At 37.5% G+C, this 12,489-nt stretch overlaps 1 protein-coding gene across 12 annotated transcripts in view; it reads left to right on the forward strand.

The window, feature by feature from the left end:
* EHBP1 (EH domain binding protein 1) overlaps nucleotides 1-12,489 on the forward strand; it is a 282,634-nt gene that overhangs the window by 209,713 nt on the left and 60,432 nt on the right. For all 12 annotated transcript variants that reach the window (XM_050952010.1, XM_050952011.1, XM_050952015.1 and 9 more), the window contains one exon: nucleotides 4,747-4,894. In XM_050952010.1, the coding sequence (XP_050807967.1) occupies nucleotides 4,747-4,894 (148 nt within the window). The remainder of the gene's footprint in view (nucleotides 1-4,746; nucleotides 4,895-12,489) is intronic.

Raw genomic sequence — 12,489 nt, forward strand, 5'->3', positions numbered from 1 at the left:
TCCTGAATTCTTTCCACAACTGTACCAAGTGAATTTAAGCTTTTCTAAAAGAGACAATAATTGTTGGGGGTGGGGGTTGTAATCATGATGTTTTTCTTTAAAAACACATCCTTGGTTTGAAAGGTCAGATTCCATTTTACAGTCAAATAGTCCCAGTACACTTTAAAGGAAACATTTGGCATTGCATTGTTTATGCTTCCTCTAGTTTTATACTGTTGTCTACTCTTGTTTTCATTCCATAGGTGTTGTCAGGCAAGCGGTGACACATGATGTATGCCAGTGGCTTTTAATTTTAATGAGATATTCTAATACTACATACAGTATACACCAGTGAAAAATATTTTCAGACTACACATTTGGGAGGAACATAGACATAAATCCAAGTACCAGCTGAAGACAGAAGATATCTAAAATATAATTGCCTATTTATTTTCGTTACTGATCGTTTCCTCCTTAAACATTTGTCTAACTAGATATTAAAATCCAAACCTCATACTCTTCTGTTTACAACAAGTTTATCCTGCTTGACAGGTCATATTTTGGTCACTACCTGTATATTTTGGGGTATTCTGAAACTTTAGTACTAAGTACAAAACATAAATGTAATCCCTAGTGTGATCAAAGATTTAATCTGACCAGATGGACAAATTTGAGAAAGATTTTGACTTTCTGCTCTGTTTTGCAACAAGAAAGGCTGGGTTTTTTCCCCTCCTTTCTTTGTTGGAAAAAGCAGAGATCAGGCTATCCCTAGAGAAATGAGCAGGTGTGGCCATTTACAAGCATGTCTGGTTGTATTATAAACCAGCATAAAAAAAGTTTGAAATGGCTTGAATAGATCTGCTAAACAGTTTTAATGTTTCATCCCAAATCCTGTTTACTCAGACAAGAGCCGATCGAGGTCACAGTAAAAACCCAGCCTGACCAAACCTTTAAATATCTTGTAATTTTATTTTTTAGTTTTCGTCTGTGTTCTGTATCAAGTGAATAGGTACATTTTGATAATCCTTGCCTCTGGACAAGCACAGAATTCTTTTTCTTTCTGAATGGCTAATAACAGAGCCGTTCTTCCTGTCTAATGATGAAAGGGGTTGGCAGTCAAGTTCTTTTTCTTAGTTGTACTATGTAATCGGGGCATGCAAGGGACAATTTTGAGAGTTATAGCTACGTGAACTGCTATCCATGTTAAGTAGAGTTATATTTTCATTTTATGTTAACACAGATTAATCACTGACTTTAAAACCAATTTATTTTTTTCAGTTCTGTCATTAAAAGATCATTGAGCAGGATAAAGAATTTTCTTTTTTTAACATTCAACAAACGTAGTACATAGTGTTTGTGCAGCGAAAAAATAATGAAAGAGCAGATTTTTGGTGCAAACTCAATATTGTACCTGATCCACATACAACTCAATCAAAAGGCAATTAAAAATCCATAGAAACATTCCTGGAAAATGAACAAGAATAAACTTTTTTTTTTAAATAAATGTAATGAACTGTATTTGTGGGGATTTGATTGTTGGTTGCTTTCAGAAGACATGAGCATTCCATGTGTTGTAAGGCTCGTCTTTTCTAAATTTCTGATACCATTGAATGACATCATCGGCAGGGTAATGATCTCGGCAACTACACTGACAGTGTCTCACATTCTAATTCACCTTCACAAATCCGTGGCATCATTTTTGGCCAAAGTAACGTCAGTCACTGACACTTGCGGCGAGTACAAAAAGGACCCCCTAATGGCAGCCATTTTTATTTGTTTCTTAAGATCCAAAGACTGCTGAAAGGACAATTGGATAAAGTTGAGGATTGGAGAAGCTTGATTTTCTTGTTCCTGTGAAATGAAACTCTAGTCCTTTTTCTTCTCCTTCCCCTTAAAAGCAGAAGTCTGCTAGGGGGTTGTAGCTGTGTCAAAGCCGTTGGGATGCCACTGCTGATCACTTTAATTACTAGGACTAAGGAGGATAAAATTAAAAGTAGCACCATTGAAGCAGTGGAAGAAAGCTTGCCGAGATGTCGGTGAACTGTGAAATATAAAAATTGCATACCAATACATTTTTATAGGAAGGAAACAAGGAATTACATTACTTATTCTTGAAGAGTTTGTCCTTAAATGGTGAAGTTTTACTTGCTGTGCATCCATGTGGCAGATTTTTAGACCATTAGAAAGTAATTGAGGTGGAGGAACAGAGTAAACTTTTATGTCTCCCCAGCATGGCAGATACATGACAGAGAGATGAAAGATTTACCTAGTTTTCTCTTTAGAATTGGACAGTTTTCTAGCATACGTTGTTGTAATAAGGGTTTTCATGTCCCTTTCTTTCCCTGTTGCAAATTCCGTATTTGCGCCTTATGAGCTTTACCAGGTCTTTTTCTTGTTTTTTTTGAAGGGACAATACAAATATATTGTTTCAGAATGCACATTTTAAGTTAATTGTTTTCTAACTCGCAACTTTTATATATACTTGAATCATACCTTCAGTGTAATTCAGACTTAGTGGTTCTTCACAATCATTTCCTCCTTCAAAGCTCAATAATCAACAGTTCAAATAATATATGTATTAACCTTAAGCTATAAATATGCTGTTTTGCTCTTCTCTGCTAATGATGTTTGAATTTTAATTAGCACAAACACAAGCCACAACCATCTGTATTTGCTCAAAGAGGATGCTAGTGACTATGATAATGATTCAAAGATATGAGGTCTCCTCTTTTGAAATCAGCCTACCATATTCTAGGACATCTTTTTTCTGACGTGTACCATATGAACATTCATTGTAAAGCTGCCTACTACTTTAAAATAAGTTTGGCAAATTCCATTTGTAAATTAAATTAATTTAAATTAAAACCACAAATTTGACTGTGTTAGGAGTGACAATATGGAAATATTTGAGGACTTTCACGTCATGTAAATTCAAATTTAATTAATGTTGCCAGAAACAGTAGGTTGAAATAAAATTGATTGCTGTGTTAGTTGACTGGCTGTACATTAAATTAAACTGATTTATTGTAGTGCATAGTACACATAGAAGGTTTCTAGTTTTCTTTCCTGTGTGAACTGTTACTCTGTGCCTTGTGGGAAGTTAAGGTGTGAGAAAGCAAACAAAGCAAATGTGCCATCCTGCTGAAGAGCTTGCAGGGCCCAAGCAAAATTGCCTTTATAGTGTTAGGACATTAGCAGAAAAGTAAATCAAGGCAATCTGATAGGGAACCAGAATTCTGTCAGTCAGGCTCAAGATATTGTGCTGTGTCCATATACTTTGTTTACTGTAGGGTTTTATGAGTTGTAACCTGCCCATGCAAGCTGTTAATGAGGCTAAATCTTGCTGCTTGAGGATTGAATTACAGCACACCTCTGGGCTAATGGTTGTAAACAGAAAGTCCCATTAGGACTGCATTCTGATTCATTCATTTGCATTTTTCCTATTGTACCAAGAACAAAGATGAGTAAATAGCTACAAACAAACAATCTACATGGAAATAGCTAAAATGTATCTAATTAGTATTTTGTGCTTGTCTTATTAATGATTACTTAAACTAAATAGCACTTGGTAGCAGGCTCTTACAAAGATTTGCAGGTGTGGAATATTCAATTTCTTGTCTCGTGGGAATGGTGTTTGCCATTTATTGTAAGAAATTAAGTTGCCAATACTGCTTTCCAAAATTAGACTAATTGGTTGTATTCTACCAAAATTAAGGCCATCCACAAAAATCCTGATTTCAACAACTATGTTATGTCTATAAATTAAGTTTGAGGTAAATTTGACTTAAAGCCACAGGCTTGGTTTTGTTGTATTTATTAGTGTTTATAGTGCACTAGTGTCTTTTAAACTTTTTTCTTAAGTTTGAAAAATGCAAGTTTTGACAAACAAAGCTTAAACTCCTTTTTTCTCACCTTTCTGCGTTTTTCAATAGTGTTGATTAAATGTGTATTTTGTAATTCAGTGTGTGTTACTCCATTTCAGAAATATATGCATGACACATTTACTATTTGTTGTAATTAGTTATGTGATTGAAATTTTATAGTCCTGTAATGATGCATTTAAATTTTTTAACAGAACATTGTTAACTTGAATGATTCCCTTACAAAAACACAGGATATTTGTTATTGGGTGATATTTACAATTACTGTACTGAACCCAACAAAGGGACTTTTTAAAATTAGAGAAATTCTTGTGTGCCCCAGAGTCTCCATCAACAGGTTAAATTTAGGTTACATTTTATTTTTTAAAAAATGATGGATTAGTTGAACAGTGTGGCTCAAATTCTTCACTTACTTCAGATTTTCATCAATATAACATTCTTGAAGTTAGTGGAGTTGCTTGTGTAATTGCGAGCAGTATCTGACCCCTGATTCTAGTATTATGGTAGAATATTTCTCTCACTAGTAATTCAGTGTAGTAAAATCCTTTTTACAGTTATAATAAAATTTTTGTAGCTATTGCTAAGAAACAAAAGTTTCTGACAATTGTTTGCATCAGGATATTTTACAGGGTATAATTTTATTTTAAAATGGTTTAAATTACAAATGATGACATTTTTAATATATGATAATATTGGATATGCTAAAAAATCTGATTCCCGCATGTCTTTAAAAATTGTGGTGTGACACCCAACTGATACAGAGCATCCTATTTATAATGTGGGCCAAGCACCATGCTGTAAACCAGTTACTATCATGATGATCAGATTGAGAATGAAATTGCATTTCTGTCAATTACTGAGTTGGCAACTGTTCAATATATCTTAGCAGCAAGATGAAGAGCGACGTCGGCAGCTGAGAGAGAGAGCTCGTCAACTAATAGCAGAAGCTCGATCTGGAGTGAAGATGTCAGAACTTCCTGCCTACACTGAAATGGCTGCAGAAAAGTTGAAAGAAAGGTCAAAGGCGTCTGGAGGTGAGTTAGGGAGCCTCGTATCTTATTCCTTTGGCAACCTAGAAACCAGAAAGGACCTTTCTGGGGGTATCACTTTTATTCACACTTGAAAATGTTGTTGTAAGAAATTGTTGTCCATCAGGTACACATATCAAAAGACTAGCAATGGATAGGTTTTCCAAATCAGAGTTATATAACTTAATTTCAAACAGTTAAGAGAATGGTGCATCTGTTACGGCAAGAATATAACTATGTAGGTAAAAACTGTTGGCTAATATTGGCCTGTTGAACTACAAATTTGACATTACCTGGCATTTACAGAATTGCAGGAAATATTAGTCATATTGAAATTGTGTGGCTAAAATCTCCAGAATTCATTGAAAATGTAGGAGTTAGATGTGACCTCTGGGGGGGGAAGTACGTTATAAAGATTTAAGAAACTTGACTTAAAAACAAAAAATGAGTTAGTACAACCGTTTCTGAAGGGAACTTTGAAGAAGTTCTCTGGCATTACATTGTTATTACCTGGCAGGTTGGCGCAACAATTTTTGATTTTAAATGGCAGTCTTTTCGCGTACCACTTACCTTTACAGGTTTTGAGTTGTATATTACTGTAATATTACTAAAGTGACTTTGAAATGGCATTAAAATTCATATCTCTGCCAGTGCTCTAATCTGGAGTAATGTAGTGACATTCATATTCAAATGGGTATGGAACACATATTTCTGTCCATGCTCCTTGCTCTTTTAATGTCTGCTAAATATGCTAAGGAGTAATTATTTGTCTCATACTAACCCATAATTGTGAGCACAAATGTCTGGTAAATCCAACTTTATATTTATTTTTCTAGATCTAGATTCACTGATTATGTTTTCTTTCTGTGTTCAGTACAGCTTTAAATGTTCTTTTTAGTTAATGTTACAACAGACTTGTACCATAGCTCTTCTGCTCCCTCCTCCATTTAACACTGAAGCTAAGAATGGCTGGGTAGCAGTTGTACGTTTCCATTTAAGTCTGATCTTTGGTTTACCTCCATTCACCCAGTAAATGAAGCATGGCAGGATGTCTCCAGTGTGGGGCTGTTCTTCAGTACTGAATTCACCCTAAGTAGGGAAAACATGGCCTTGATGTGGAATAAGCTGTTCAGACTTTATGAAAACTCCTCTAAGCTATTGAAAATATTGCTTCAAAGCACGCTCAAGCTGTGAGGTACAAAAGCAAACGCCGTTAAAAATGGTTACTGCTCATTTTTCCATTGCAGCCTTTCCTAGTTTGTTCCATATACTTGCATTAAACACTCTGGGCCAAATTTAGACTTGGCTGATGCAGGTATACATCCGTGGAAGTACGTAAGCCAAATTAATTGGTGACGTATATAGTAGTATAGGTTACACATAGCATTTAAGTTAGTTAGAAAACGTGTAAAATGGCAGAGTAGTGTAAATTGCAATCAATTTGGCATTCTTTATCTGACTTAAATATTTATCTTTTTTTATCCTGCTTTACTTTATCATTTCTTACACTGACATTATCCTATTACATCCACCTGTTAGTTGCTTTTCCTGCTGCACTTCCTCTTTCTACCTCTGAGTGTAAAATACACTTGTTTTACACACACTTTGAATGCCAAATTGGTTACAAATTACAGTGCTTTGCCACTTGCACCCACTTTCTGACCAACTTATACCACCATATATTTCACCATAGAATATGGCGCTCCATGTTTCAAATTTCCATTGAGTTTTTCTCTTAACCAGACCTTTCCCTCACTAAATTTGTACGCTCCCTCAAAGATAGTCTTTCATTTGACTCTAGCACAAATAGTCTTGTAGTGTCCGTCTTCCTTTATTCTCTTCAGAATTGTCTCTACCCTAGTGAGGGCCAATCTTCATCTCCACATTCCTAAACAATAAAAACCAACTGTGAAATCCTGGCCGCAGTGAAGTTAATAGCAAAACTCCCACTGATTTCAGTGGGGCCAGGATTTCATCCATAGTTTCTCTAATTCCTCTGAATAACTAAGATCCTCAGACTCCTTAATTAGTCTTCCACTTTGTCACTATTTCAAGAACACTTGATACCTCTATTTATTCCAAGTTATATCGGCTATTTAATGTCATTGTTTAGCAGTATATGAATTAGATTTTAGATCAAGATTCTGCCACTCTTATGCATGTTGAGTACTAACTCTTTACATGTGTGATTGCACCAAGTTCCGAGATGACTAATTGCAGAGTAAGATAGAAAACAACAGGAGTAAGGTGTCAAAATCTGACTACTTGAGTTTTTATCACCATCACATCTACTATTAATTATCAATTCTATTTTTTCTTGCATGACCATCTAGCATATTTTCTATTTTTGTATATGCTATGCCCAGCATCACTGGTTTACATCCTCTACATTGATTTTTGTCTGCCCATATACTAATCTGGCCAAGTTATTTGGACTTCTGTCACACTTCTGTTTTGTGTTATCTGTCCACTCTGATACCCATTTACTCTTATTTATGTGAAAATTTATCACTTTCCTACATGTTCATTCTTCCACATTTTTCAAATAAAGTGAACAATAACCATCTTATTACTTATTTTTGTGGTACATACTCAACCTTTTCCACATTCTTCCATCTCATCATTCACAGTATGTCTTTGTTTTCCAAATCATTATTTACTCAAGTAGCTCCTCCTAACAAGAGGCCTTACTTGTTAACTTTACTAAGAAACAGTTTAGTGAAACTGTGCTGACATTTTTTAAAATCCAAGTAAGTTATAATAGCCCAGATCCTCAAAAATATTTAGGCACCTAACTCCCATTGATTTTGATGATGGTACGACACTTAAATATCTTTGAGGATTTGGGCCTATATATCTACCACTTATTCCTTCAGGTCTTTATTTGCTAAAAATAATCAGATTTGTTAGATAAGAACTTTTTTGTGAATACCGTCTGAGTACTATCCTTACGACTCTCCTCTCTTTTCTTCAGACAGATGGTACTTGTCCATTTCTAATGTTTTAAATTTTTTTAATGAATTTCTTGCTCACTTTTGTTGGTGAAATTCTAATCTCCTTCAATATTTGTATTTACTAATTGAGAAACTTGTGTTTTGGCATTAACAGTACAACTGTATTTGAAAGCCTTGATTTAATCATGAAAATCCTAGAAAATCCATTTGCCTGTTGCAAATAGAAAACTTTCCTGGATAAGCAGCATCAACCTCTGCAGAATACAAGCTTTCTGGCAGCTATTTAGTAGGGGGAGATATGGAAGGAGGAGAAAGGGGCAGCAAAAGATGTATGGGAGGAGGAAAAAGGGGCAGAGAGAGAGAGAGACTATTCCTTCTCTCTTCTGACAGATAGAAGCATTTGCTGTGGAGGCTTTAAATATAGTAGATTCCTACTAGCTGGAGGCTGATAAGTTGAGCCCTTGAGTTTGGTCCAGGAACATCACCTTGATAGGAATCCAAACACCATTTCCTTTCCCAGCAGCTCAGGAGAAGTAGAGTTGGCATCTTATCTGGGCACAATCCTTGAACAGTGAGGCCCCGTCTTTCACATTTGTGATTTGCAAATATGTTAAGTTCATTGATTATTAGGTATCTGCCGTATATGCAACCCCTACTTAGGATAGCATGTTTGTGAGGAGGACATTGATTAGGCAGATGTGGGGAAGTGGACAGGAAAGAGAGGGAACAATTAATGAGATACATTAGAAAAGATCAGTATGGTATTGAATGAGAGATTTTGGTAAGCAAAAGTGAGGAATAAATGCAGACCAAAAATATGGAGGAGGAGACAGAGAACACAATGTAAGAAATGAAAGAGAGGGAGGGAGCAAAAAAGAGAAGAGGAAACAGGCATTGAAATCAGCACAGGAAAAGATACACCATGATCTGTTATAGCAAAACAAAAGTAAAAAAAAATATTACAATTAAAAATAAAAAAAGAAGGGATAGAAGGAGTAACAAAAGCAAGAGAGATGTAGTAAGTTACAATTTTAAAAATATATTAGATAGTTGACAATATTGTTATAATTATATGTAGTATACAGTAAACACTGAACAACTGTTCTGCTCCTTTAAAATGTCTACACTGCAAAAAAAAAAAAGCAAAAAAAAAAAACCCCACACCCTGCACCAGCGAGTCTGAGTACTGATCCACAGACTTGGGCTTGCAAGGCTCATGCAGTGGCACTGAAAACGGCCAGGTAGACATTCCTACTCAGGCTGGAAGTTGGGATCTGACATCACCCCCCTTCCTCTCCCTGGGCTTCAGAGCTCAAGCTCCAGCCCATGCCAGAATGTGTACTTGGCTCTTTTCAGCATCCTAGGACACTGTCCCATGAGTTCGTATTTGCAGACCTGGGCTCTGAGATTCTCTGCCCCTGGATTTTTTTTGCCATAGACATTCCCTTAAATACTGGGTGAATGGCTTTGGGGAGTGGTCCTAGGGAGGGCATGGCAGCACAGGTATCCTCACCCAGGCTAGTAAGCTTAGTCCTTGAGCTAGTAGGTATAAATTAAACATCTAAAGTCCTGGATTTAATTTTTTTAGCAATATCTACCTTCCTTTGCAATTATCACCAAAAGCCCTACTGTCTTGTCTTAACCTTGTTTTACTTATATACTTGAAATATTTGATTTCTACCTTCTGTCTTCCTTTTCTTCTCCACTTTTCTTTCTTTGTCAGTGTTCATACTCTCCAAACTGCATTCCGTAATCTTATAGCCAATTCTGTACCTGACAGCCGTGTGAATATAGCGTCACAGTGACAGCTATGGAGACTAAAGACCTGTCCTTGTCTCCAGAGCAAGTACAGTATAGGCAGCAGTAGTGCAAGCTTGCTCACACTTCCCCTGCTAATCTGGCTCAATCAGGGCTGGCCTTCTGGGTGGGTGCCATGGTCAGGGGGTCACCATCTAAGTGCCGCAAGCTGGCAGGCCTGCCGGAGCAGAGGTGAATGCACATAAGCCCAGGGCTGGAGCCCCTGGTAAACTGGGGAGAGGGGGGACAGATGATGCCACTGAAGCTTCCAGCCTGGCAGGGAGGTGCAGCCAGCAAGGTGAGGCCCTGCAGAGCCAGGGGGCCAGCTGCTGTGTCCCCCCATGCACTTGCTGTCCTCCTGCTAGGTGGTTAGGGAGTTGTGTGGCCCAAGGAGCCCCCGGGGCTCAGAAACTCCTCCCTGTGCAGCCCAGCTGGGCTCCAGGACCGGAAGCTGGTCCTCATGCTCTGTGCTCCCCACTGCTGTTCTCAAACTCAAAGAAAGGGTGCTAAAATAGAGCTTTGCCCAGAGCACCATTTTCCCTAACGCCAGCCCTGGGCTCAAACCTGACAAAAGCCTTGTCTGCACAAGAAAATTGTACCAATTTGATTAATCAGTTTAGAAACTGATACCATTAGTTTAGACACTGATGTAGTTAAATTGGTGTCACTCCCTCTTGTGTAGATGCTCTTAAATCAGTTCAAGAGTACCTTATATCAATCTAGCTTAAGACGGTATGGAATCAACGTAAGCTAAATTGATATAAGATATTTTTAAACTGAAATAAGAGTGTCCCCACAAGGCTGTTTCACCATTTTAATTAAATCCTTTTCTAAACTGATTGAGTTAAATTGGTATAATTTTCTCATTTAAGTGAGGCCTTTAGAGGTATGGGGTAAGAGGATAATTCAGGCTCCTTGTCCAGACCTGACAACAAGAATGTCAGGTGTTTGGTGATTTTTGTGCCACAACTCACCTATATCTGGTGTTTTTTACCTCTCTTGTGCCTCTGGCTTACCCTTGTTTCTTCTTTGAAAACCTTTGTTTGTCTACATTTCTTGTTTTTAACCTAATGTATTTCTTGATGGATGGTATACATAGCTTTGTGTTGACTGTATTTTAAATACCTTTGAACAATTTTCATTTTCCTTCTGGGTTCTTTTCTTCCATTGCTTTAGCCTAGCACCTCCCACATTCTTCCAAGATTCCTTATGCTGAAATTCTTTCTTTTTTCCATTTTTCTCTCTTCAGTCCAAACTTAAAACTTCAAATAAAAAAGAAACCACCTCCATATTCAAAATAGCTCAAATGTAAACAGGGTCAGAAAGTGTATATTGTGGCATCCTTAATGCTTCCTTAAATGCTCCAACCGCTCTCCCACAATTAGATCATTACTAATAACATTGTCTCTGGCACACGTGATACTCCCTTACCTAGTTCCTCACCGAAGGACCAATAATATTGCTTTTACCCACCTTCCATATAGCTGCAACTCAATGTGCATCTTCCACCAAGAGCATTTTTCAGGATCATCCAGTCCCTAGAATCATAGAACCATAGAATTAGAAGTGACTGCAACAGTCATCTAGTCTAACTCCCCTGCCAAGATGCAGGATTTGTTGTGTCTAAACCATCCAAGATAAATGGCTATCCAGCCACCTTTTGAAAACCTCCAGTGAAGAAGCTTCCACAACCTATTCCATTGTCCTGCTGTTCATACAGTTAGAACTTTTTTTCCTGAGATTTAGTCTAAATCTGTTCTGTAGTTTGAACCCATTGTCTCTTGTACCACCCTCTGTGGCAAGAGAGACCAACTTTTCTTTGTCTTTTATATGGCACCCTTTCAAGTATCTGAAGACTGTTGTTATATCCCCCCATAATCTTCTCTTTTCCAAATTAAGCATATCCAGTTCCTTCAACCTTTGCTCATATGGCTTGCATTCCATCCCTTGTATCCTCTTCGTCACTTGCTTCTGCATCCTCTCCAGTTCCTCTACATCCTTTCTGTACATTGGTGACCAAAATTGGACACAGCTCTCAGGTGAGGCCTAACCAACGCCGAGTAGAGGGGTACTGTCACCTCCCGTGACTTGCATGCTATGCTTCTGTTAATGCAACCAAAAATTGGATTTGCTTTTTTTGCAACAGCATCTCATTGCTGATTCATCCTGAGGTGGTGATCTACAGCTCCCAGATCCTTCTCAGCAGTGCTGCTGCCAAGCCAGTTATCCCCTATTCTATATTTGTGCGTTTGGTTTTTCTTCCCTAAGTGCAGCACTTCACATTTGTCTTTGCTGAATTTCATTTTGTTGTCTATAGCCCAGTTCTGCAGTTTATCAAGATCCCTCTGAATTTCAGCTCTATCCTCCAAAGTATTGGCAACCTCCCCCTAGCTTAGTGTCATCTGCAAATTTGATCAGTATGCTTTCTATTCTTACATCCAGGTCATTAATAAAGATTTTAAACCCAGAACAGACCTCCCTCCAATCTGACATCATTCCATTACTAGTTACTCTTTGTTTATGGTTGTTTAACTAGTTATATATCCACTTAATGGTAGTTCTGTTGAGCCCTCATTTCTCTAGCTTATTTATCAGAATGTCATGTGAGATTGTGTCAAAAGCCTTGCTGATGTCCAGATATACTATATAATGCCCATTCTGACATCAGATCCCCTTCTTATCCTCCCCATAGCATGGCCTAGCCGACCCAGTCCCTCTACTTTCCGTTTCTCGCATAGCTTTACCCTGCACCCACATGAAAATTTATAAAAAGAACAGGAGTACTTGTGGCACCTTAGAGACTAACAAATTTGTTTGAGCATAAGCTTTCATGGGCTACAGCCCACTTCA

This window comes from Gopherus flavomarginatus, chromosome 4 (genome assembly GCF_025201925.1).
Source record: "Gopherus flavomarginatus isolate rGopFla2 chromosome 4, rGopFla2.mat.asm, whole genome shotgun sequence".
Lineage (NCBI taxonomy): Eukaryota > Metazoa > Chordata > Testudines > Testudinidae > Gopherus > Gopherus flavomarginatus.